At 38.4% G+C, this 27493-nt stretch overlaps 2 protein-coding genes across 2 annotated transcripts in view; both read right to left on the reverse strand.

The window, feature by feature from the left end:
- The window catches only part of LOC149083312 (uncharacterized), a 165852-nt gene extending 140076 nt beyond the window's left edge, over nucleotides 1–25776 (reverse strand). Inside the window, exon 1 of the mRNA XM_089236548.1 lies at nucleotides 25755–25776. Within this exon, the coding sequence (XP_089092674.1) occupies nucleotides 25755–25761 (7 nt within the window). The 5' untranslated portion in view covers nucleotides 25762–25776. The remainder of the gene's footprint in view (nucleotides 1–25754) is intronic.
- A 1094-nt stretch (nucleotides 25777–26870) lies between these two features.
- On the reverse strand, nucleotides 26871–27254 carry LOC149083314 (la-related protein 6-like). Its single transcript, XM_089236820.1, has one exon. It carries the CDS (start codon nucleotides 27252–27254, stop codon nucleotides 26871–26873), a length of 384 nt encoding a protein of 127 aa, XP_089092946.1.
- Nucleotides 27255–27493: the final 239 nt, after the last annotated feature.

The following is a 27493-nucleotide window of genomic DNA, read 5'->3' on the forward strand; positions in this document are numbered from 1 at the left end:
GGTGTTGCGGGAACACACCAAGATGATAAATTAGGATCAATGCCCATCCCAAAGCACAATTTGCCTAAGGGGTCATTCCAGTATTACGTCAGGATCGGGGTGGGAGTTTCGGATTTGTTGACTTTCGATGGCGGGGGGGGGGTGGGTTTGAAGGTCGCTTACGTCATCAACCACCCCTTTTTGAAGATATGAAATATTCTAAGCTGCTGGTGAAATTTTGCTGACAGGGGAGGGGATGGGGGTCAGTGTTTTGCTGATTTTTGCTGACAAGGGGGGGGGGACAAAAATTTCTGAAAATCTGCTTACGTAATACTTGAATGGCCCTAATTCACTATTGAATATGTATCTGCCATGTAGAGAATACATCTTTGAGGAATTTTTTACCGACAATATATCTAAGGCCAGCATTACACTATGAAAGTGTTCTAAAAGTCCTTTTATAAAACTTGAAAAATTCAACCAATAAGATTATCGGTTGCATTTGCTCGAATGTAACCTATGAACTTTATTGGTTGGATTTTTTGAGTTTTTAACTTGAGCAACTTATCCGGTGCAAATTAAATTTTGCAAATGTATGTGATCGCAATTTATCATCTCGGTGTGCGCCCCAACTCCCCTCGCTACGAGTAATGGAAATCTCGAGAGAAAGCGACAAGTGTGGCTTATCCGGTGAAAATGAAATATTAATTAAATTAAATTATTAATTATTTCAGGTTCTTGTGGAGATACTGTAGTGGTTAATGTTGGTGGGAGTCTCGATTCCACATGGGACAGATACAAGTTTACACTTAAAGACAGCCTCCGCTGTACTGTAATTTGGGGAATATCATAAACACCGACATTTTTTTACAGAATTTTAAAATTTTATCATAGAAAAAATGATTTTTTTAACATTTACAATAATTGAATAATAAAACATTAATATCAATTGTAATTTTAATTTCGATGATTTTTTTCGAAATGACAAAAAAAAAAAATTTAGTAAACTGTGTGCATTTCTTGATGGAAAAAAACTTTTCTTCATGTTTATTTTTTCACGTATGAGACAAAAAACCTACATACAGATCGCGTGACGAGTTGACTCTGCGATAAATTGACGTCCCGACGAATTGGTTACACGACAAATTGTCACTGCGACGAATTTGTACCGCGACGAATTGGCTCTGCGACGAATTTGTACCGCGACGAATTGGCACTGCGACGAATTGGCTCTGCGACGAATTTGTACCGCGACGAAATGGCTCTGCGACAAATTGATGCGCGACGAGTTGAGCGCGACAAATTGACCGGCTACGAGATTTTTCTATAGCGGAAATCATCTGAGTCTACATGAAATAGGGGGAAAAATGAGATCAATAAAAAAATTTGACAATAGAAACTATTAAAAACTCTTGTTTGGAACACATTAACATGTGTTGCTACTGAACTGTAATAAATATACTTAGCCATTTAAAAGGCCAAAACCTAAAGATGTTATTTTGCTATCATATAGTGGCAACGGTGCTTTTGTAAACACAACACAAGTTTTTGTGTCTCCAGCAAGTAAGCTATTCGTGCATTTTCACGCCAGTGCTTAGATTATCTATCTCCGCATTTAAAGTAATAAATAATCAGTTATATTAATGTTAAACCAGTTCTGGAAACATTATTTATAATAGATACTTCATTTTTGTTTCCTTAGTGGAATGTCTCAAGCTGCACTATCCTATCATGGCTCATTCTGCTACACAACAGACAGAGTCACAACTAGGCAGGTGCACCCGCACAGGGCCCACTTGGGGAGGAGGGGGGGCCCAAATTCAAATTCTTGCACAGGGCACAGGAATGGCTAGCTACAGCCCTGACAACAGACATTCCATATTAAGAAGTAACCAATAAATAAGGAAAATATGTGAAAAATACACAAACTCCTAATGCATTTCAACATACAATGAAGTATCATTTTCAAAGGAAAAGATATTTAACCAATTATCATGCTGACCAAGGATCCCACTTTGATTGAATATCAAATCACAATTCTCAGATGCTTCAGTGGTAAAAACTATGTTTGTTGACTCCAAATGTCATGGTCAGAATGAAGCTGTGAGCCTGTGTGTAAGACTAATGCAGTGCCCTGATTGGATGCTTGCGAAATGGAGCTACCTGAATGGGCTATTTCATGGGCGTAAACTTGTATCTGGCCCATGGGCCCGAGCCCCCCCCCCCAACATTTTAGAAGAGCCGGCTTGGCCCCCTCCCCAAAAATTTGAGTGGATATTGTTTCTCACACTTGGCTAAGAAAAAACTTTTTGACAAAAAATTTCTCAAAATAGTAGAAATCTATCTGCTTGAAATTTTATTTTTTTGCTTTTCTCCAGAATCTCAACACACTTGTTCTGTGACAATAGTAGTCTTATCTTCCAATCACCCGGCATCCATTCATCCTAAATTGCATCCTTCCAGAGTGCTGCCTGAAGGCACCTGTGGAGATAACTTGGGGGTGGGGGGATCCTTTCTCTTGCTTGCACTGTCTGTAAACTCAAGAGCATCTCTTCCTTCTTTTGTTGAGTGTGACCATTGGGGATGGGGACGAGACAACACACAAAATGAAAAAAAGTGGGAGGAGGTAAAGAGTGAAAAAAAAAAAAAACCAAAAAAAAAAAACGATTGAGCTTATTAAGAAGTTCGAAGGCCTGATATTTCGAGCCTTCACAACAGAGGCGCTGACACGAAGAAATTAACATTGGGTGGGGAGAGAGCGCTGAAAGTTGCTGGTCGTCCCGTGTATACGGGGCTTAAGCGCATACACAGGAAACAGAGAACGCACTGCATTGTTTTTCTAACAATTATTCGGGGGGGGGGGGGGGTGTGCCAGACACCTCACAAAATTTATTGGGGGTCGGGGCTCAAATATCCTCCGCTCCTAGGTTCCGGTGCCTTTGATGAGGAATCAAACACATAATAGTAAAATAAAATTAACACAAAAAAAAAGAAGAAAAAAATGAATGGAAAATTTCAAAGCCCCTGAGCAGGGTACCATTGCATTCTAATACTAAGAATATGAAATTTCCTCCTTACAAATCAGGGATTCCCAAACCATTTACGTTAGCTGCACTCTTAGAAATTTTAAATAAAGTATTTCAAGTAATGTTGAAGAGAGAGAGGTTAATGGGTGAAATTTGCGCCCCCCCCTCCTCTGGTCCGGCACCCTGGGCACTTGAATCCGCCCCCCCCCCCAAGCCCTGTATCCGGTACTCCAACACCAGGGCTGGAACTAGGGAAGAAGGCAGTTTTCACGGGCGGAAATCTTGTGGGGCTGCTAATTCTGGGGGGGGGGGGGGGGAACGAAAAATATCGTTTCGATTGTTTTTTTTATTGGAGAGGGTGAAAAAATTACACAAGTTCCCTCCCTCCACGAGCCACAAACAAAATGATCCGGTCTCCCTTGGACCGGGCTTTTGGACTGAAATCTTTCGCGAGGACCCCGATTTTTCACAGGGAAGTGCTTGGAATCTGTCGTAAGCGTGAGTGAACTTGCATTGGGCCAATGGGATCGAGACCCCCCCCATTAATTTTGTAGATCTGGCTCAATCCCCCCCCCCCCCCCCGGGCCGCAACTAGATGCTTGGTAACCCAGGGCAAGTGCGCATTTTGGCGCTCCCTTGTAATGTTGAAGGAGAGGTTTGAGAATAAAATTTGCGCCCCTCTGGTCCAGCGCCCGGGCACGAGACCCACCTGCTCCCCCCCCCTAGTTGCGGATCTGACCCCCCCCCCAAAAAAAATCGCATGGATACGTTTTCCACACCTAGACTCGGAATGATAACGTCACGTCAGTACAGTGTGTTTCTGATTATTCTCAAGGTTTTAATAGGGTTCCTCCTTTCCCGGTCAATTCTTTTTTACGGACGAATTTATTTTTGTCCCGCGGTGACCGCAAAGAGGGGCGAGTTTTACATACCCTGTTTACGTTTGCAGCACTGTTAGAAATTTTAAATATCTTGCGGCATCTCAGTCGATCTCCAGGAGGCATTTTGACGCTTCCCCCTCCCCCCACGACAATAAAATGATCTTCACTCCTAGTTACAGCCCGTCCGTGGAGGCATCCAGTGGCGTGTTTACCGGCAGGGGGGGGGGCTATAAGCAGAGCCATGGACTCCCACATACTGAAGAAGGGATCTTTGGTGGGCCCCGAAGCCAGACATTTCACAGGTAATGGGTTCACTATAATGGATTCATAGCATGAAAAACTAAAAATGATGGTAACTGTCCTAGGCTCGAAACTAGGCTGAGGCAACCGGGATAATGCTCCAGGAACCTGAGCCAAATGGGTGGCCCCCAACAAAAAAAAAATTACACTTATTTTGCACTTTTCTTAAAATCTTTGACAGTTTCTTATTCTGCAAAATGAGGAGAAAAGAGGGGATAAACTCCCCCTTTTTTGAGTATAACCCTTTCAAGGGAGGCCCCCATGAACTATGCACCGGGGCCCCGAGAAGGCTCGCTACGCCCGTGGCCCCAGGGCTGAAACCCTGTTAATTCCACCCTTGGGGGGGGGGGGTACAGAGTAAGAAAATTTTCGGGAGAAAGAAAGCAGGAAGAGAAACCAGTTTCCGAAATGCTTCCAAACTTTTGAAAATATTTTTATTCCTTTTTTTTTTCTTTTCATGATAAAGGGGGCCTCACCTTCCGCAGCTGACAATGAGCATTTCAATAGGATTCAGTTTCGGCTGCTTCAACGCAGATTTTCTGAATACAAGCACCGTTTCCTAATTAGAAGGATGGGGAGTGTATAGCGTGTCGCTTATGTGGGGGAATATGTCACCTGGAGGCATCCGTCCATAATATGCGGACCCCTGCTGATCCCGGAAACTACATTCTTCTTGACGCCGCCGGTCAAGGCTTTAAAAGCTTTTGTGCTTAATGGATGGCCATCAGTGAAACAGGGATGCCGACATAGATGATCCTAATTGGAATATAAAGAAATTACGGTGGTGAAGAAATCTGCTATAGACGTGGAGAATAGTTTTGTTTGGAGCCACTTGAAGTAAAATTCTTGTTTTTCCCTGAAAACCTCTCCCCCCCCCCCCCACAAATGTTGAGATAGGCAATTCCACAGTATTTTATGGTTTGTGTGGACCACATTCGGTTGTGCATGTACAGTATAACCTTCTGTTAGTAGAACATGTTGTATTACAAGAAAAAACGAAAAAAATTAAAATTCCTCGTGATTCCGCAGTTTCCTGACAGAAAAAGTAAGCAATATTAAAGTTACACATTTTTGATAAATTCATACATTTTAAGCATTTTCTTCAATGATAATGTATTCAGAATCTTCAAAAACAATCTAGATACAGTATTTTGCAGCCCTCTAATACACCTAATATACTTATACAAATACAAATACAACGCCACAACAGGCAAATTGCCCAACGAGGTGGCTGACTTAAGAACATCATGGATCCCCGAGCCATTTTTTGGAGGCCCTACCTACTACTGCTACACCACACATGCAACCCCCCCTCCGCCTCCGCGGAACCCCCAACGAATCGGTACATGCGGGAATGTGTAATGAAACCTGACGAAGTTTTTGTTTCTCTGTAATGCTTGTTATGTGTAGTGCTGCCATCTGCCACCAGTTTTTCTAACTATGAGTGAAGTGTTATGGTTGAATGATTTACCGTTGTAGGACTGTTGCTCTCTGTGGCGAGACTTTTTAACGGGGAGATCGGCTCGCATTTGCGCCTTGAAGTTGGGAACCACAGAAAACCAACTTCAGCCGACCACCACTGTGGGGTTCGAACCAAGGATCCTCACATCGCGAGTCCGTCACTATAACCACTCGACCACCACAGCGGCCAATTATAATCAATAAAGCGTAGTAAAAGAATGTTTTTTCTGTAGACATATCAATAAATTAATAAAATTTACCACGTTTCATTTTCTCAATCATATTTAAAATTTATTTAAGAAAAACTTAAACTCCATTTGGCTTGCGAACTTGGGACAGTAACAATATTTAAATCGAGTTTTTATTAAGAAATTTATGCAATTAAAAAAAAATTTTTTTTTCTAATTTATAACCTGATATAGGGGAACCCGCGGTAGAACGGGGTACCAGGTTGAAAATATGCTTTAAAAAAAATACAAATGGGTTAGTTAAGAGAGCTGCAAATGTTTCTATGAACACATCATAATTTAATAATCACAAAAATATAATGATAGTGTAAGAAAACAAAAGAATATATTTTTTTTCAAAAACAGAAAATTATGTTATTTGCCCCGTTCTGCCCCAGGTTCCCCTATATGACAAAATATATGAGAGTAAAATAAATCTTAAATAAGTGAAATGTAATTTGATTTTGAGGGAAATATATACACTGTATCGTAAAATATAAATAAATACAGGGCTTGACAAATCAGAAAAAAATTTAGGCACCAGCCAAATTCCGTAGAAGCCAGGCATGGTTTTTCACGAGAAAAAAGTGTCTTAAATAATCTTTTTTCAACCTTTCTGAGAATTGATGACCCCTTACCAGGGCAGCAACTAGATACTTTGTCACATGGGGCAAGCCGAAATTGCATGTAGAAGAAGCAGTTAAAGGGTGAATTCGACTCCCATTTTAGCCCAGTGTCCGGAGCGCCAGACCCGCCTGCTCTCTCTAGTTGCTGCTCTGCTCCTTTTCATGTTGGAAGAATTATGAAATCGGAAAATTTTGAGCCATCCCTAGATTCTGATTTAGCAATCACATATACAAAATTTTATGCGCCAATACAGATTTTCCAGTCACCATAGTGACGTGGCGCCTGGGATTTGCCCTACCCCGGAATAAATAAAGATGTATATACTGTTCTGTATATAATCATTTTCATGACCCCGCCCAGGGATTTCGGGATTCGTGAGATCTGGGGGGACCCAGGGGATTCTGGGAGGACATACTCACATTTACAGCATGACTAGATCTGAATAAATTGCCTATGGCGATAGACCAGAGTTGTGCTCCTTTCAATGAGAGAGAAATAGAATGAAAGTATATTTTTACTTGGACCCCAACAATCAAATAAATTTTTGTTAATTAAATATTTTTGGAAAATTGGCACAAACTCAAAAATTCTCGGAAAGAAATTCCGTGCCCTCCCCCCATAGATTGGTTTTCTTGGGTACGCTCCTGCTCAGGGGCAGTCCCATTACATGGGCGTAGAGAGGGGGAAGACTTTAGGATCTGGTCCCCCGAAATGTGAGAAAATGGCCGAAAAAAGGGAAAAAGATGGCCAAATCTATTGTTCTATCACTTTGATCCCCCCCCCCGAACGAACTTTCTGGCTACGCCCCTGTCCCATTCACTTTGGTAGCAATCCATGAAATGAACGTTGTAATTAGTCCAAATTTTCCACTTAAAAATGGCAAAATATGAACTAAAACTGAGAAAATATATGTTAAAGAAAAAATATAACCACGCAAAAAACGCAAATACGTTTTTAAATGCACCTTTTCTATTTGTCTAGGGGCATATTGATTTGCAAAAACATTCTCATGCAAATGATTTCTACATGCATTTTATTTAGGAATTTCTATTTATTAGTACTGTAGCTGCTCACTAATAGGAAGAAAAAGTTACTCGAAAAAAGAAGCAAACTACACGTGCACACAAGTGCATACATGAATAATGTCAAAAATGGGCGGATTTTTCTCCTGAGAAATTTCACTTTTTTACTTGAAAAAAAAGAAAAAGAAACAAGCAAAGCACCCAGGCTTCGGGTATGGCCCATTGTAGTTAGAAGTTCCTTGGAGTTGAGCAGCCAAACACCAAACTATTTTAAAATGTCGAATTTCCGATTCGATTTAAAATGTTGACAGATCCGTCTTATAAGAAAATCAACAGATTTGAGATCAAAAATCAATTTCATGACAAGAGCACTGTTCATTCGTTAATATTAGCACGAAATGATCTCAAAGACGTTCCAATGCAGATAAAGCAGCAGTTTACAGTAGTTTTATGTCCTTACAGACTAAAAAGTGAAAATTCGTTTGTAATGAGAAGTACGTTAGAACGAAAAATTTTCTCGTGGTTATGAGCTGTCGTTATAACGAACTTTAATTGTATCATGAGCAATATTAATTTGAAAAATTATTAAAAAGAGGTTAAAATATGTAAATGCAACAAACAGGACTGATCATAAAAAATTTATAAATAGTGCAAAAAAATCAAAAATAAAAGGCCAATTTCCCGTCTCCCGCTGGGTGACCTTTCATTAAATTAAGTTGTATAATAACCAGGAATGGCCGCTAAAGTGCTTTCCAAAGTGTGTAATAGTCCTGAGGGTCGGTAGAAGCTATGGGTTTATTATATTATCCTATGGGTGGGATTGAGTTGGGAGAGATGAGAAAGAAATTTTATTTTAAAGAAAGGTCTATGAAACAAGAAGTTTGCGAAACTTTTCACCGAAGCAGTGGTTCTCAACAGGTGGTCAGTGTGCACTTCCCGGGGGCTCCACAGTCACTCGAAGAAAATAAAATAAATCAGTAAATTTGATAAATGAATAAAAGAGGAGCCTACAGGGCGCTTAGCCACAGAAATTTTCGCCGAATAGAGGCGACCACTTATGCATATTTGTGTTTGAGTACAGGTGATCATTTGTGGAGATTTTACTGCATTTAGGAAAATGTAATGGAACCCTTTCTATTCGTCTCCCCATTACGTTTCTGACCTTACTCATTTGTACGACGTTTTCCTTCAGTAGCTATAGATTTCTATACATTATCCCCGTATACAGGGCCTAATTTCTGCATGGGCAAATGAAGCCTTTATAACTTTGAGCCCCCAAAATTCAAACAACATACATTCACTGACCAATTAACATCTTTGACTCTTGCCCTAAAGCAGAATGTTTTGCATTGTTCTGCAATGATCCCTCGACTGACTGGAAATGTTCTACAGTTCCCATAATAGTGTTTTCTATATTTTTGTTAAAATTCTTTCTGATTGTTCTGCAATAGCACTGATTGTTCTACGTCGCGGACTTCGGCATATTCTGCTTTGAGGGACTCTTGTCGCAAGAGCCTCCTAATTCCTGCTTCACCCAGGGCCCTGCCTGTATGCACTTTAATTAATCGACATTTTCACTTCGATTCGAACTCCCAAGTCTTTGGATAACACCATTTCTATCAATCGAATCACATAATTTTTCAATTGGTGAAAGCGTGTCACTGAAATACAGTGTTTCCCGGTTTTAAAAAACACATCATGAAAAAACGTTGTAAGCGGAAAAACTAAGCAGGATCGACTGTAGTTTTTTTCTCATGCATATTTTTTACTGAAAAAGCCGTAAAATTTAAGATGATTGACTGGTTCAATGGCTTTTGACAAGTACTGAAATAATTATTGAATGGACTATGGTATGCTGATAGCCAGGCAGTAACTAGGATTTTGCCGCCCCCACATTCGATATTTTTAACGGTGTACTCTGTTCAAAACCTAAAACTGCCGCCCCTAAATTTTTTCCGCCGGGGCAGTTGCCTCATCTGCCCCCCCCCCCTAGTTCCGGCCCTGCTGATAGCAAACGTGTACACTATTAGTTCTCTTTCTTTAAGAGAAAAATCTTTTTTTAACAACCGAACTCGATGCATCATTTACTTTGGGGCCATTCAAGTATTACGTAAGCAGACTTTCAGCCATTTTTGACCCCCTTCCTTCCCCCCCCCGTCAGCAAAAGTCAGAAAAACACTGACACACCCCCCCCTCCCCCCGTCAGCAAAATTTCGTCAGCAGCTTAGAATATTTCATATTTTCAAAAAGGGGTGGTTGATGACGTAAGTAACCTTCAAACCCCCCTCCCCCCCGATGCTGATGTAATACTTGAATGACCCCTTTTTGCTTAGATATAAAAAGCAAAACAAACAAGTATAGGACGATTTACATAAGGTTGAAAAAAAAAAAAAAAATTTGTTAAATCTTGAAATGAATACCATAAAATTGCTCGAGACTTTAGCAGCAGTAATGTTATGATAGTATAATATTTCTTCTCCATCATAAGACTTTGAATCAAAACGACAGATTTTCTTACAATTTTTTTTTTTCGGAAACATCCGTTAAAAAAAAAAGGGGGAGGGGGTAATTTTCGAAAAAAGATCCAGTTATACAATTTTCGCATTTATACGACGCATCGTATAAACGAGGTACCATTATTTGATCCTGAGCCCCCCCATCCCAACATTTTCACTAAGTTTACGCCTATGGGCTATTTGAATTTTCTTAGAGTTCCCACTCGTAATGAGCCATAGCGCTGTGTGGTGTTGGTTCATCATCATTTACTAATATATTTCTGAAGGCTTGAATATATATGCCCTTGTAGAAATCTAAATCAGCTGTGGATTTGAAATTTAAATGTATGGTCTTCTTGCCAACAGTGAGCGCAGACACGGATCTATAGGGGGGGGGGGGTGATTCCCCCCAAGCAAAATATACAATATTGTCCCCAATATTATAATTCATGAAATTTTCGTAACTTCTGATATTCAAGAATTATGCAGTATATAATTCTTGATAATATACTGCATTCAATCACTTCATTCAATAATGAAAATTTACCTGTATCAACGTTTTTGATTAAATGACAAATTCAAGAAAAATTCAACTAACGGGAAAAATTGGGATGGAGAAAAAAATGGGGGCTGTCCCGGAGAATACAGAACAAAATACGGGGCATATGGCCAATCTATTCACACTCCTCCCAGCAGCGACCTCAATGTGCTATAGTCAATTTTTTTTTCACATTCCTGATTCTTAACATAGCAAAAGTGCTCATTTAATTTCGTTTTTATGGGTCTCCTTGTCTGCCCTACATAACCAAGAGGGCAATCACCACATGGAATGTAATATATGCCCCTTTTTATTCTATGGTATAGAATCTTTACGGGGCTTAAACCCAAGTTTTTAGTAGCCACATCTATGGTTGTTAGATTAAACATTTTGAGAATCGGTTTGATCTTGAGTGAGACCATTGGATCATAAGTACTACTACAACTACACTTTCTTTGTGTCGTCTCTGTGATATTTTCTAAAGTTGTTTCTCTTGTTGGTTTCAGGAATTTTCTACTCATTTCATCAATGATGTTAGTATTGAATGCAGTCTTTCGCAATCGCTCTGATGGTTTCAAGTTTTTGGTCTAATGTGTCCCGATCTGAACAGACCAAGTGAGTATCAAGTGAAACTCGGTTCAGTTGGCGAGTATTTGGCGTATATTAGCTTGGCGAGTGTAGATCTGATGCTGATTAGATGAAGGATGAAGTAGGGTTTTTGATCTTCTAATGAAGTAGAAAACTCAACGGTAGGATTTTTGTTGTTTATGTTTTTCAACAATATTTTTTCGATAAGCAAAACATGGTTATCATCCCCTTTTTAATGGAAATTCCATTTTATTCAAGCTACATTTTTCTTTCCTACTCCCGATGTATCTATAATAATGGTTTTTCATTTCGCTACAGAATTGCTAATATTCTCAGATTAGATAAATTATATTTATCGTTAGCAAATAATTTATATAGCATATATTGTATTTTCCCACGTATAATCAGCCTATGCGATTTTCATTGCTTTGAAAAAAAAAAGTATTTATCCTCACATACAAATTATATTAATCGTGAATGAAATGAAGGAAAAAAAGGACGGTCGCAATTGAGTAAAATTTATATTTTAAAAAATACTAATAAATTTGGAAATTTTTCAAAAAATTTTTATCTGAATATTTTTTAAATTAAGATTGTTTTGTACCTGAGATCGCAATTTTGTAAACACTACACAATAAAATTAATAAGTACAAAATTCAGTAAATTTGATTAACAAAAAAAATTTTTTAGTGCTAATAGTTAATCTGGATTTTTTTTAAATATATACTGTATATATTTACATGATAATCACAATAATCTAATAATTCATTACTTTCAAAATTTACACTGCAACTTGGACATAATCAAGGCAAAATTCAAACTATGTTAAAAAAAAGGCTAACATTTTTCTTACTTAAGAAATAACGACAAATCAATTATCAAAAAATAATTCATTCATATTTATATGGAAGTATTTGAGATTGTTAAAAAATAATGGTACGTATAACACAAACACACATAGTAAATAAATATTGCGATTTTCTTCCGTGATGGAGTCAGCTCGTCTTCAGTGGCCACATTTTATTATAAATATATGCTTTCACTCTACTTTTGCTCCCAAATACTTGTTTCATCTGAAAAATTAAACATAGGTTTCATGAAAAAAAAATTTCCCTCAAGAATGAAGCAAATTATACTCATGCGTTATGATTTCAAGTATACTGGAATCATACTGCATAATACGAATAAAGCACATGTAATCAGCAATCACGTGGTATGAGTTATGTAATGATAGATTACTTAAATATTATAAATTTCACTCAATCATTGCCCAATGCTGGCATGAACTGCACATAAATAAGGTTCCAAAAAGTAATTTCATGAATTTTTGAATTGGTGTTTTGAGCACGAAAAGTATGATGACACACTAAAATCTCGATAAAATGATATTCTGCAAATCAAGAAAAAATATCATTGTAGAGGGATTGCTGTTGTAATAAGAGTAGAGATGTAAAATTCTTGAGAATATTGTCACGAAGGAGAATATTCGAGAATATTTTCTGGAAGGACTACTATTGTAAATAACTTGAGAATATTCTTATTATTCTTAATGAGAATATTCTCCAGTTATTTTAATATAATTATACATAATATCATAGAGAATATTCTTCAGTTATTTTAATATATAATTATATATAATATCCTAGAGAATATTCTCTGGAAAGACTACTTTTATAAATTACTGAGGAATATTCTTATCAAAAATAAGAATTATTCTCAAGTTATAGTTCATCCAGAGAATATTCTTCAGTTATTTATAATAGTAGTCCTTCAAGAGTATTCTGAAGAATATGTGTAATAACGTATTATAACAAATAATCTCTATAAATAATTTGAGAATAATTCTTATTATTTTCTATAAGAATATTCTCTGGTATTTTATAATGATAGTCCTTTGAGAGAATATTCTGTCTCCCATCTCTCTTATCGTCAAAAAGACGGGAAAATAATGAAGTTTGTAGCCCAAATATTAAAGTTAAAAAGTAAGAAAATGAAACAAACATGGCTGAATTGCACAACTTACAAAGAAATATGAATGATACAGAATTTAAGTGTATGAAGAAAACAACAGTTCTGTATCTTCTTGGAATGAAGGTGATTATATAGGAATAGCTTCCTCTATCAATTTTGGTTTTATTTTTTTATTTTGAACTTATTTCTGAAAATTTACCTAACTTCAAAATAATTTTTTAAGGTTTAAAAAATATATATATAATATCTTAAGATTTCTACAATCTTCATAACCGAACTTGAAACCTTTCATCATGACCAAGAGAATATTCTCGAACTAAAAGTTGTCATTGGGGGGGGGGGGGGGGTGATTATGCCAAAAATTGCTGTTTTAAATATTTCAGGCAATGAAAACTGATTTATATTTCATAATATAAACAAAACTAGTAAAAAAAATCATTATTTAAAAGAGAAATTAATATTCTCGATTATTCTACAATTTTTACATCCAGGAGAATATTCTCATCTCGCATCTCTAATCGAGTGGCAGCAGTTTAACATTATACTATAGGAATTTCCAAACAAGACTTTTAAAATATCGATGTAGAGGGATTTATTTTTATATGAAGTATCATTGTAGTGAGATTTAACTGTAAATAATAACCCAATGAACTGATATTTACATGCAAAATATTGATGCACAAATAGAATGAAATGAACTGATAATTATATGATTTTGAATAATGAGAATGCACCACAGAAAATATTTTTTGTTGTGCATGTGTTTTCATTTTTGCAAATACTGTGGATTCTGCTTATAAAGTTTTTTTTTCCTCAAAAAATTACCATGAAAAATGCTTTACACAGGAAATCTTAATAAAAATTAATTCGAGTACTAAGCAGAAAAATATTATACGTGGGAATGTTATAAGTGAGATTGACTGAATATAGAAGGGAAATATCATGTTCAACACACAGCAGCAAAATATCATGTAATAAATATATTCCTGCCAAGAGGCAAAAGCTAAAAAAAGGTAATATATTTTGCTTGGCATTAATATTGTGGCAAGACTCAAAATAGGACAGATATTCAAGTATCATTATTAACTCGACTGCAAGACTAGCCATTAACAAGATATATTTTATTCTTGTCTTTTTTTATGATTGATTATTTTTCATGGAATGTTCATATATGTTTTTGTGTTCTTGTTGGATTGTGACTGTGTTTGTAATTGCTCTGTAACGAATATCTAATAAAACTACGCGACATATTTGGTGGAGGCGCCGGGTAATCCAAAATTACGGAAAACTCAATCAGAAGAAGCCGTAGACTGCAAGGGCTAGGTTCTGAGCCCGTATCACTGCTTGACTCTTTTAGAAGACGTCGGTGCCCGATGGCTATGTCCAAGAATCCGGAAGGTGAGTCGTTAGCTCCATCTATTCAACCTGCTCCCAATGCATATGTCCCAGCTTATCCGATGTACCAAGTGCCTCGCGACCACTGCATATTCTCCGGTACTGATGGTCAAAACCCCGAAAAGTGGCTGAAAGATTATGAAAGGATCTCCAATTACAATCGTTGGGATGACTCGATTCGCTTAGCTAATGTTGTGTTTTACTTGACTGATACTGCTAGGCAATGGTTTGAGAACAATGAAGATCTCATTACAAGATGGACAATTTTTCAGCGAGACTTCAAAGAGACATTCGGACAGCCCGAGGACATCAAGCGACGATCGGAAGACCTGTTGAGAACCAGGGCGCAGCGTCCGTGTGAGAAGTTTGAGTCCTATATTCAAGATGTTCTCTCATTATGCCGCCAAGTTGATCCATCCATGACAGATTACCAGAAAATTTCCCATCTCCTGAAAGGGATCGCAGAGGATTTCTACCAAGTACTGATAAACAAAGAAGCAGCTACAGTAGACAAGTTCATATCTATTTGTCGACAGATCGAGACTATGAGGAGACGTCGTGTAATCAAGCCACAGTATGAAAGGCTACCAAACGTGACGGCTGTATCTTCGACGACCACAGAGAGTTTGTCAACATTGATCCGACGCATTGTCAAAGAAGAAATTCAACGAGTGATTCCTCAGATAGCTTCGCTTGCACGAGACGATGAAACTGAATGTCGGGAGGATATGATCCGGGAAGAGGTACAAAACATGATCCAGGACACGCTAGCCCCTCTCACCCGAGACGACACCGAATCCTTGATGCCCGTAGAAAGAGGTAAGAGGAATTCCTGGAAAACCAGACCGAGACGTCCAGAACAACCGGCAACTCCAATCGTAGAGAGGAAAACCGATCTTTGGCGTACACCTGAAAATGTACCGGTCTGTTTCCATTGTGGTCGAGCTGGACACGTGATCAGATATTGCCGCGATCGAAGACGTGACCTCACAGATATAAGAGCCAGGAGGGAGTCAAATCAACAACTGAATTACAACTCTGGACGATCAAGGATGGAACCAAATCAGTTTCAAACACTGGGTTCTAATTTTGTAGCCGAATATGGACATGAGAGTGGAGACGACGACAGACGTTATAGAAGCAGCTCTCCATACCCCAGACGCAATGCAGTTCGCCGACAGTCGCGCTCCCCAGGTCGCCGTCCAAGCCGTTCGCCCAGTCGATCCGCTGAGGAAAACTAGGCTGTGCGACCTGTTACGGGGGTGAGGCCGCAATTGAAGGAAATCCTCCAGTGCATACAGCGGCTAGACTGATGGAAAATTATGTATTTGTCGTGATAAACGGACATAATGTGAAAGCTTTGGTCGATTCAGGTGCTGACTATTCCATCGTTACAGAACATTTACGTCGCAAGTTGAAAACACCGTTATTCGCTGAACGTGGTAATATCCTTCGTACTGCCAGTGGAAAGCTAGTGGAAGCTCTTGGACGATGTGTATTAAGAGTGGACTTTAACGGAAATGTACAACCATTCGAATTCTTGGTATTCCCGCAGTGTAGCCATAATCTTATATTGGGTTGGGACTTCTTTAAAGCCACAGATGCAATAATTGATTGTGGCATGGGTGAGATCCAAATTGGTGAAGCTTCTTACTACAATCCTGAATCTGGAAAGGCGATTCATCTGTACGCTGCCGAAGACCATATGATTCCTGGAAATTCTGTCCGGAAAATTTCCGTGGTGAGCAAATGTCAAGAAATCTGTGGAAATGTTATGGTTACTGGCAGAAAAGAAATTCAACTAGAGAAAGAACTGAGTGTGCCAGCATCTGTCATCGTGCTTGAAGATGGTCGAGGGGACGTAAGGGTATCAAACATTTCATCACAGTCTCAACTCATACCCCAGGGAAGATCTTTAGTTGAACTCACAGAGCTGGACGACTGTCAATTGTGTTCTCTATCTTGTGATACTGGATCAGAAGACGAAGAAAAGCATAAGTATAAAGTCGTAACAGACATGCAAGAAAAATTAGAGAAATTAGAGAAACTAGAGCAATTCGTGGATCCTCATCTTGATGACGGAGAACGAGCAAAAATTTTAGAATTATTGAAAGAGTTCATTAACATTTTTGATTTTGAAACCCAATCGGTGAAGATTTCCAAAAGTGTGAAACACAAGATAAACACTGGTAATGCTCTTCCCGTAAAACAGAAGCCTTACAGAGTTTCACTAGCAGAAAGACGTATAATACAAAACGAAGTCGATAAAATGCTAAAACTGGACATAATTGAACCATCTGAGAGTCCTTGGTCTTCCCCAGTAGTGCTAGTGAAGAAAAAAGATGGAACATGGCGCTTTTGCGTAGATTACCGTCGCCTGAATAAGATGACCAAAAAGGATGTATATCCTCTTCCGCGAATTGATGATGCATTAGACAGTTTCGCAGAGGCAGGAATCTATTCTTCTATGGACCTAAAATCTGGCTACTGGCAAATACAAGTAGACGAGCAAGATAAGGAAAAAACAGCATTTATTACTCCCGATGGTCTTTACCAGTTTAAAGTCATGCCTTTTGGGCTCTGCAACGCACCCGCTACATTCGAGAGAATGATGGACAGTTTACTCAAAGGACTGAAATGGCATATTTGCTTATGTTATCTGGATGACGTAATAGTTTATGGATCAACTTTTGAAGAACATCTTTCACGTTTGAGACTGGTAATGAAATGTATAAAAAGAGCTGGATTAACTTTAAACCATAAGAAATGCTGTTTCGGACAGAAGAAACTCAAGATTCTGGGTCACCTAGTGTATAAAGATGGAATTCATCCAGATCCAGCCAAGATAGAAGCCATCGAAAGATTTCCAATCAGAAAAAACATTTCTGACGTGAGGGGATTATTAGGAATTTGTTCCTACTACAGACGCTTTATTAAGGATTTCTGTGTCATAGCTGCACCATTGCATTGGTTGTTGAAGAAAAATGCAAAATTCATTTGGAAAGAGGAGCAACAATCATCATTCGATCAATTGAAATCATGTCTCACGAAACACCCAGTCCTTGGCTACTACAAGCCCGAAGCAGAAACCCATATACATACGGACGCAAGTGGATATGGCGTAGGTGCAGTTCTTGTCCAGATTCAAGATAGAAATGAAAAGCCGATCGCATACGCTTCTCGGTCACTTTCAACAGCAGAAAAGAATTATTCAACAACCGAGAAGGAATGCTTGGCCGTTGTATGGGCCATAAACAAGTTTCGGCCATACCTGTTCGGACGCCCTTTCACAGTCGTAACCGATCACCACTCTTTATGCTGGCTCGCCAATCTAAAGGATCCTTCTGGACGACTAGCGAGATGGGCATTACGTCTGCAAGAGTATGACGTAACGGTTGTTTTCAAAAGTGGGAAGAAACACAGCGATGCTGACTGTCTTTCTAGGCACCCAGTACTTGAAGCTAAAGAAGAAGAAATAGCTGACGACATCCCATTTCTCAATGCCATTTCGAATTTTAAAAACGAACAATTAAAGGACTGTCAGTTACAAGTTATCCGAAAGAAGCTTGAAGAAATTGGTAGTTACCGAAATTTCCAGATACTAGATGGGATTTTGTATAAGAAGAACTACGATCCTTTGGGAAAACCATGGCTCTTGGTCATGCCAAAACATCTTCGAATGGAAGTGCTGAAAATCCTTCATGACGCACCCACAGCTGGCCATTTAGGTTTGGCAAAGACTTATGATAAAGTACGTAGAAAGTTCTACTGGCCTGGAATTTATAGAACTGTACGACGTTATGTGTCTCATTGCAAGGAATGTCAAAGAAGAAAATCACCATCACAACGACCTCCAGGATATCTTCAACCGATTAAACCTGCTGATGCCCCATTCCGAAAAATAGGGATAGATCTGCTCGGACGATTCCCGCTGACAACTCAAGGGAACCGATGGATAATTGTATGTACAGATTATCTCACCCGATTCACCATCACGAAAGCTCTGCCAAGCGGTGATGCAATGGAAATCGCAAAATTTCTAGTTGAAGATGTTATTCTAAAGCATGGATCACCAAGAGAAATAATTAGTGACAGAGGTCGATCATTTTTGTCAAATCTTGTAAGGGAAATAAATGAGTTGTGTAAGACTTCGCATCTACTAACTACGGCATATCATCCGCAAACCAATGGCCTAACAGAAAGGTTCAACAAGACTTTGGCAGATATGTTATCTATGTATGTCAACACAGAACAAAAAGATTGGGATTGCATACTACCATACGTCACATATGCTTATAACTCGGCAAAACAGGAAACGACGGGCTTTAGTCCATTCTTCCTCGTTCATGGACGTGATGTAGAGACACCACTGGATGCCATACTACCGGATGATCCCGATCATACTCCCAGTGACTATGTGGCCAAATTAATAAAGAATGCAGAGGAAGCTCGAGAACTTGCAAGATTGCATATCTCGAGAGCTCAGGCGAAAGATAAAAGCCGTTACGACGAAGCTCATCGCGATGTTCAATACAAAAAAGGTGATCTCGTGTGGATTTTTACACCGGTCCGAAAACTCGGTTTATCAGAAAAGCTTCTTAGACGTTACTTTGGACCCTATCGTGTAGTGAAAAAACTATCACAAGTCACATATGAAGTAGAACCGTGTGAGGAAAAGTCCCGAAAGCGGCAACTGAAGGATATTGTTCATGTTTTACGGATGAAGCCGTATCATGACCCAAAAGAGCAACAAGAAGATCCACATCCAGAGAAGCAGAGCCGTACACAAGCGAATGCAAACCGACTTTCAGCAAGTATTCATAATCTTCATGGACCTCTGACGAGGAGTCGTTCTAAGCAGTTACAGCGAGACGCTGAACATTTGAAGAGGGGAGATATGTGGCAAGACTCAAAATAGGACAGATATTCAAGTATCATTATTAACTCGACTGCAAGACTAGCCATTAACAAGATATATTTTATTCTTGTCTTTTTTTATGATTGATTATTTTTCATGGAATGTTCATATATGTTTTTGTGTTCTTGTTGGATTGTGACTGTGTTTGTAATTGCTCTGTAACGAATATCTAATAAAACTACGCGACAATATAAATATTTTCATATTGGAGATGAAACATTTCATGCACAAATCTATATTTTAAAGTGTTGGTGAATATTGTATTGTTTAGGAATTAAAATGCACTACTGTAAATGATGTATATATTTCTGCTGAAAAATATGTACAGAAGAAGATAGGGGACACAGTATTAATGTTATGATTTATTTGTATTTTAAAATGAAATGGTACTATATATTTATCTATAATGGTCCCTTTTGCCTAGGAGTACATTTTTTGAGTTCTTAATGTATGGGGACCCTCAAGAGAAAAAGGGGCCCCCACAAAAATGACGTCTGGTTGAAATTTTCTAGGATTTACCAGATAGGGCCTGAAAAAAATCACTCGTCCAGGGGGGGGGGGGGGGCATCATGCTCTTAAGATGGTCCTGGTTAGAGAAATATTTTTTTCTAAAAAGAAATTAAGATTCATGCTGAGAAAATTCGAAGCTGTATACAAGTGACTATTCCTGCAATTCAAGAGAGATATTCATGACTTTTTTTCAGACCAATGATTCATTATTTTCAGAGAGGAAAAAACTTCAAAAGTGTGACACTATGCCCCACCATTTTAACCTTTAGATCAGGACTGTAAATAAGCTGGGGCAACCGGAGCACTTCCCAAGGGCCGAGAGAATGGGGCCCTCACAAAAATGTACACTATTTTGCATAATAATAACACTTTCAGGGCCCCCACTCAAGAAAAAAAGTTTGCATCAAGAGAACTCACTACGGCCCTGCTTCAGGTACCATAAAGACGAATTTGTGTAGTTAATATCAATACATGAGTAAATTACACATACAATACTATCATTATTTGATAGTAATGATCATTTTGTTAAGCGAATAAAGTTCAGATTTGAAGGAAATCAGAGAAAAGTATCATTACTCACCTTCTTTCGTCACTTGTTGATGGATTCAAGTAGTTGACGGCTTTCATTGAACGGGGATAATTATTTAACATATATTTAATACCTAAACGCAGTCATTCATCACCTTATAATTAATAAATTCCCTATTTCATTCAGGCTCATCGTAAAAACAATTCAGCACGGCCGGCATTACTACGTAGATGCTTGTGTTTGCGGCAACAAACACTGCGCATGCGCCGAAACTCGATCCACCCTGCTGGATCGCTGAAATCGGAGGTTCAGTTTCAGGCTCGAAAAACTGGTCCCTGGATCTCTATTCAGGGGCGGTGAATACCAATTTTGAGGTGAAACGCAGTCTAGAACCTAGATCGCGTTCTGAAACTCAACGGTGAATACGGCCATTAATCCACTTCCCTTGTGCCGTAATGCTCTTTTCCGTATTAGTCTTTTCTTAAACTCTAATAAAAGATCATGCAATTTAAAAGCACTGAGCTATAAGGAAAATGGAGTGAAGACTATGCGAGCCATCCTTACACGGCCACATCACAATTTAGATTAGGGCATAAATGCATTGTTTATAGAGCACATTTTGACAGTTTGTAGGTCATAAAAATTCAAATTGAAATAATTGTGCCTTTAATGAAAGAAGCATACATCTTGGGGCATATATACTGCACATATGAAGATTTAATTTTGGATATGAGGCTATCTCAGAGTTTTCCTATGCAGTAATGGGGGACATTTAAAATGGTGGCTTCTTTGTTTATGTGCTTCTTTTAAATGCTATTTGATGATAATAAATAACAGTTATTGAATCAATGGCAAGTAATTGTTATTTTGTGGATGTAGATAATAATACATACCATATTTTATTTATAATATATTTATTTATATTCTATTTATAACAAATTTTGGTGAATAATTTAATGGAAATACTAATATTGCATCATCTGTATTGCATAGAATACTGATAGATAAATACAATAAATAAATGGAATACTGATTTAAATGAGAAATGAACATATTTTTAATAACCCTCCCTTCCTCCTAATATCACTCAGTACAAAGAGTGGTATACTGTATATATAGGCTTTCTTGCAGCCACATTGTATGAGTTCTCTGCATGCTTGCAAAGCCTCTGATAGGGTTGTCAAAGATATTTCCTATCCACCTTCTTCTTTCAACCCTAATTATCTGGTGACAGGAGCATTAGGGTTATGACCATCATTTGGGCCCAGCAGTAACCAGCCTGGCTTTATATGCTGAATGAGAGCATCTTGTGAAGGAGGCAGTTTGTCAATTGCTATACCTTTATGAGTAAACAGGTGTTTTCTTGCATCATTAACACATTCATCACTGCTAGTACATCATATAGCAAAACTATGAATCTCTAATGGTTTCAGCATATCTTGTACAGTATGTCAGCCAATGCACAAAAGTAGCGATATGGTATTTGGTCAGAACATAACTCCAAAATCACATTTTTGAGATATAAGCATTGTCATTTAAAAATCAAAAATATATACACAAATACAAATGAAAATATCATACATCAGCATGTTATTTAGCCGTATGCACATATTTGTGCATTTATCTCACTTTTAATAAGATATAAGTAGCAAGACTTACTTTTACATCAAAAGCCATTTTTTGGAGATATCATGTTCTGACCAAACACCACAGATATCTTGATATGCAATCCAGATGTCCCATTCTATCCTTTTGCCTCTTCCTCCAAAGAAGGATATTGTGTGAAACCCAGTATTGTGTGAAATAATGGTAAGGCAGTAAACAATCAGAACCCAAAGATCTTGCTAAGTCATGCGCGGCAAAAATGCTGTAGTTCTATCCCACTTCAAAAGCAACCCATAGTACAGGGGGCTAAGTGGGCTATAGCCCAGAGTGGCAAATTCGGAGGGGCGGCAAATTTTTACCACAACAGAACAAGGTAGCTATGTTTCAACTATAGACATGGCAGTGATTATTCCAAATCATACATCAAATAAACGAGAATAATTCGTAACTCAAAGGAGCCCCACAGATCACTTTCTTTTCAGGCTCTGCGTCTGGTAATGGTGGCCCTGGAAATGCCCTGAGGGACCTCAAATACTTTATTTTGGGTGTGAAATCAATTGAATTGGGATAATAATGCACTTATTATAAACTCTAATTGAAACAGTAGACAGATTAAGTGTAACCAAGTTTTCAGTTAGTTTTTGGACCCGTGTAATACCTTAGTTTTTAATTATTTTTCCTTCCTTCCATAAATCCTAAATGCCTTTTTGAGTGTCCATTTTAGGTATTTTTAGTGCATTTTTGCCTGCCTATTTTGATCAGTTTTAGTGCATTTTTGCCTGCCTATATTGACCAGTTTTAGTGCATTTTTGCCTGCCTATTTTGACCAGTTTTAGTGCATTTTTGCCTGCCTATTTTGACCAGTTTTAGTGCCTTTTTGCCTGCCCATTTTGGGTACCCAAACTTTCAGGCTCTATTGATTAAAATCCCAACTATCAACACGTTCCTGAAAAAATGAGGTTAATAAAATGAGTTCTTTCTGAATATTTTTTTCCCTTCTAGATTTATGTTCATAACTCAAATTTTTTTGCACTGGGCCGCAAAATTCATAAGTCTGGCCCAGCCGGTGTTCCCCAAACAGGGTCATAAAATAGAAGAGGGACTTTTTTATGTTTCAGGCTCTTTGTATAGTTCTCTCAGTATTAGGATTTTATAGTAGGCACGGCTGCTTGTACAGTTTTTAGAATTGGAAACAGGGAACCCCTCTACCTCTCCCATTTATCTTTCTTAATGTTAAAAAAATTTAAACATTTAGTCATAGTAGATGGGGAGAGAGCTTTCACCTCTCCTTCATTAAAATAAGTGTAAGCAGCATAATTGAGTTAGGTGGGGGCTAAGGGGGTGTCTATCTCCTTCACTATAATAAATATTATTCATCTGCTGTATGTTCAAAGAACCTGTATCAGCTTATGCAGCCTCAGCCCAGGTCAAATGAATCAATGTGTTTAGCACGTAATATTTGATTGAATGGGCTATTTTATTATGCAGAGACTCTATAATTACCATACGCCACCAAATATATAGATAAAACTGATGATTGATTAATAGTAATTGAGAAAAAAAATTATTGTTAATGTAAGAATCTAGAATAAAATCACTACCAGTAAAGTAAAATAAAATTCAAACTAATTACATATAAATTTAGCAAAAACCAATATTTCGTACAACCACCTCTGTTGCTAATCAAAGCAAAAATGCCATTTGGCATAGATTCAACCAAATCAATGAGAGTACCACAAGAGACGTCATTTCAAGCCTGTGACATGGCAGCTTTTAGATGTTTGATGGAAGAAAATTTCCTCCTACCTGCATATACTGATCAAGCAATCTGCAAATGATGCCACACAAGTTTTCCATGGGGTTGAGATCAAGAGAATGAGCTGGTCATGAAAGAACATTGATGTTTTCTTGCTTGAACCACTGCTTTGTGTGACCTGAAATCCAATAAAGACACCAGCTGTCCCTAAAGGACAAAGACCAGTGTACTAGTAGTTACATTACCTCCCAGACATTTTCATTCTCTTTCCCATAAGAAGTACCACATCTGATACTGTATATTACTCAGTCTTAATATTCACTAATTTTTTTATACTTTCACCATTAAGCCCATTTAATTAAGGTTCTACTGTACAGTAGTAACAAATTTAAGAAAAATAATCAGCTAATGATTATAATTTGAGTTTTGATTCCAAAACTATACAATAAGAGCTACTGGCCAGAATGACTTGAAAATTTGCATGGATATTCCTGAAGCAATGGAAATTTTTTTGGCAAAAGAAAACAAAATAAAAGTAGTGCGAAATGTGCAAGTAGATGATGCTGTACTTGGCCAGCAGGGTAATACCATTTTGTGTAACCACATTTCGGTGCTTCAACAACATCAGTTTGTGGATAGTACAACTTTTATCAAGATGCAGATTGCAATACCAGCAAAGCAGCTGCTGAAGAACCATTTTGACAATAACAGGATGACATGACACCTGGCCTTCAGTTCACCTGACCTTAACTCTTGCAACTCTTGGCTTTAGGAATACCCCAAAATGTTATGTGCAGGTGTCGAATTGCAAACTCTGGTGAATTTCAAGCACATCCACATCATGACATACTCTGATCTGTTGTTGAACAAGCATTTTTGTGCTTTTACCTCATAGCCAGAACACAGTGGGCAACATATTTAACATTTCTTAAATAAGTTGTAGTTTCATTTGTTCAATTACTTCATTTTTGTAATGTCTCCATGAATTATGAAATCGTGCCATGCATCATCATTTTACCCTGACTGGCTATCATTTCCATTCTGCAAGCAAATTTCCCACATGTTGGATGATTACGTTAATTTTACATTTTTAAATATTTTTTCCCCTTTGCCATTTAAAATTCCATTGCTTCAGGAATATTTATGTAAATTTTCAAGTCATTCTGACAATGGTTCTTTTTTTACAGTTTTGAAATTAGTACTTTAGCAATCAACCTGTATATTGTAAATCATTGCTAATTAATCTGCATTATTTACAGCTGCTTGTACAGTTTTTAGAATTGGAAATAGGAACCCCTCTAACTCTCCCATGTATCTTTCTTTTCCAAGCAATGATAGAGAAAATAATTTTTAAACAAGTATTTCAGTAAAACTTTCCCCGACTTCTTATCTGTCGTAGGTTCTCGGCTGCACCTCTACGATTTCAGGACGAAATAACTGGGTTCTAGACTCTCAAAAGAAGAAAACCACTTTATTTCATTTATGACCTAACATCTCCAACGAAACCGTTCTGTCTCTTTGGTACAAACTTTTACACCCCCCTCTTTTTCGAATGTCTCAAAAAAATCATTTTCGTTTTTCTCTCTCGCGACTCCTGTTTCTCCTCTGCCTTTTTCTCCTGAACCTTACACGTCCCATCATCGAAAAGCACATCCATCATTTTTAAATGATGATCAGACGTGCCAACTTTTGAAATCCAGAAATCCGGAGATTCTCCCGAGGGGGACCCCCCCCCCCCAACACTCATAGACTCGATCAAAAAAAAAAGTTCATAAAGAAATTTTACGAAAAAAAAAATTTATTTCAATCAATTAAGAAAAAGTTACATTTCTCCCCCCCCCCAAGGCAGGTTCAGCATTGCCCCTGAGAAGAATATAATTCCATGTCATAATATCCATGCAGAATAGAGAAATCACATCTACGTACTGTTCATAAAACAAGTTTTCTTTCGTGGATGCTATCAGTGATTGATAATGTTCGGTATATGAATTCTTAAAAGCTTTATATTTAGCTGTATATAGCATGAAGTTTTATATTTTCTTTCTGAAGATGTTTAATCAGAAGAAACAATTTAAAAAAATTCAAATTACAAAGCTGCGGACGAAAAAACGTGTTTACTGCACGGCTGTTAATGGAATACAATAACAATTATACAGGAATTTTGGCAACCAAGGTCATGCCCCTGATTAATGATTGCCGATAAATGCTACGAAAACAAAGTCGCGTCTTTGCCAGTTGCTTAAATGTGGTCACAGACTTTTTTTTCTTCGATGGAAATGACTACGACTGTCCTTTATGGGTGTTTTCCCTAACGACGGCTGTAATTATTGACGCCACGACAACATGAAAGCTTGCGTAAAATCTAATTTTCTGCCAAAATCCGGAAAATTTTAACAAATCCAGAGAGCGGGAGGAAGGATGGAAAATCTGGAGTCTCCCGCCTAAATCGGGAGAGTTGGCAGGTCTGGATGATGATGCTTCAAGAGCATAACTCAATTTTTCACGGCTACCATGACAGGGCGTCGGCATTAACTTGCATATCATCCTTTCGGGTCCCCCAGGCCAACGCATGACGCTATCCGGTAGGCGAGCATTGTATCGTGCAGCAACAGCTACTTTGGCGGCGGCCATACCACCCTTGAATGGCAAATACCGCTTGTTCATCCAAGAGTTCATGGGGTGGTGGTCACCACCAGCATAAGAGAAGGATGACCTTTCCCTGCCCTGATTCCTGGGCACGCCATTGTTGACAATTGAAAATTCAGCCGGTTGGCTTCTGGTTTTCTCTGTCTCTGACTGCCGGTTCGTAGCTCTGTTGATTCCTTTGGCAAATGGACACGAAAACAACCGCCAGTCCGATTGTTTGGACGTTTCCTGTCTAGCCGAGAACCGGTTCGGTGCCGATCTGCTCCTGTTGAAAGCATGACCATCGTTGTATCGTTTCGAGTTAATCTTTTTGAGCTGCGAGGAATTGCCCTCGAATGAGGGCGGGTCCCGATTCGTCTTCCACTTGACGACAAGGGCGAACGTCTTCTTTCTTCTTCATCCTGTTCCCGTTGACGTAGAGACATCGCTCGTACAGACATCCGGTATCTTAGATCCTCGATTGACGACTGCCACGTCAACGACTTCTCCGTGTTCTGATATAAACTGCGACACTGACTCTGGTGTCATTTCCTCGGACGGCATGTTGCAGACCATGATCAGTTTAGGGCATCTGGTCTCGAAAGCCAGTACGAGCACAATCTGCCGCACTTTAGTGCCTCCTAAGTTGACTTGGAGTTTGTTCGAGTTCCTGAGACAGTACCGGACGACCCTCCAGTCCTTGGTCAGGGTCTTGACCTTCTTGAAAGAGGAGACCAACCTCAGGCTGATGTAGACCTCCTTGTTTCTCCAGATTTGTTTCAGCAGGAAGTTGTTCTTCATGATGTTGAAGTCTGTGAAGTAGCTCTCGGCTTAGGATATGATCCTCTCTTCAAGTTCTTTGTTAGGTATGCAAAAATCACTGTTATTGCCGTTGTTGGCCTTCTGTTTGCCATCGGCAGATGAAGTACACACACCGTCCTTACGGCTTAGCTCATTGATCGGACTTAGAACTAGTACATTTCCCAAGAGTGCGTCGTATGCCGTCGGACATATTAACATTTCATTTATCAACCGACTCG

This window comes from Pholcus phalangioides, unplaced genomic scaffold (genome assembly GCF_987345545.1).
Source record: "Pholcus phalangioides strain wild (caught in Gottingen) unplaced genomic scaffold, Ppha-v1.0 ptg000009l_1, whole genome shotgun sequence".
Classification (NCBI taxonomy): domain Eukaryota; kingdom Metazoa; phylum Arthropoda; class Arachnida; order Araneae; family Pholcidae; genus Pholcus; species Pholcus phalangioides.

Coding starts and splice junctions, on each gene's coding strand:
- LOC149083314 (XM_089236820.1), bottom strand. CDS start 27,254: ATGAAGAACAACTTCCTGCTGAAACAAATCTGGAGAAACAAGGAGGTC.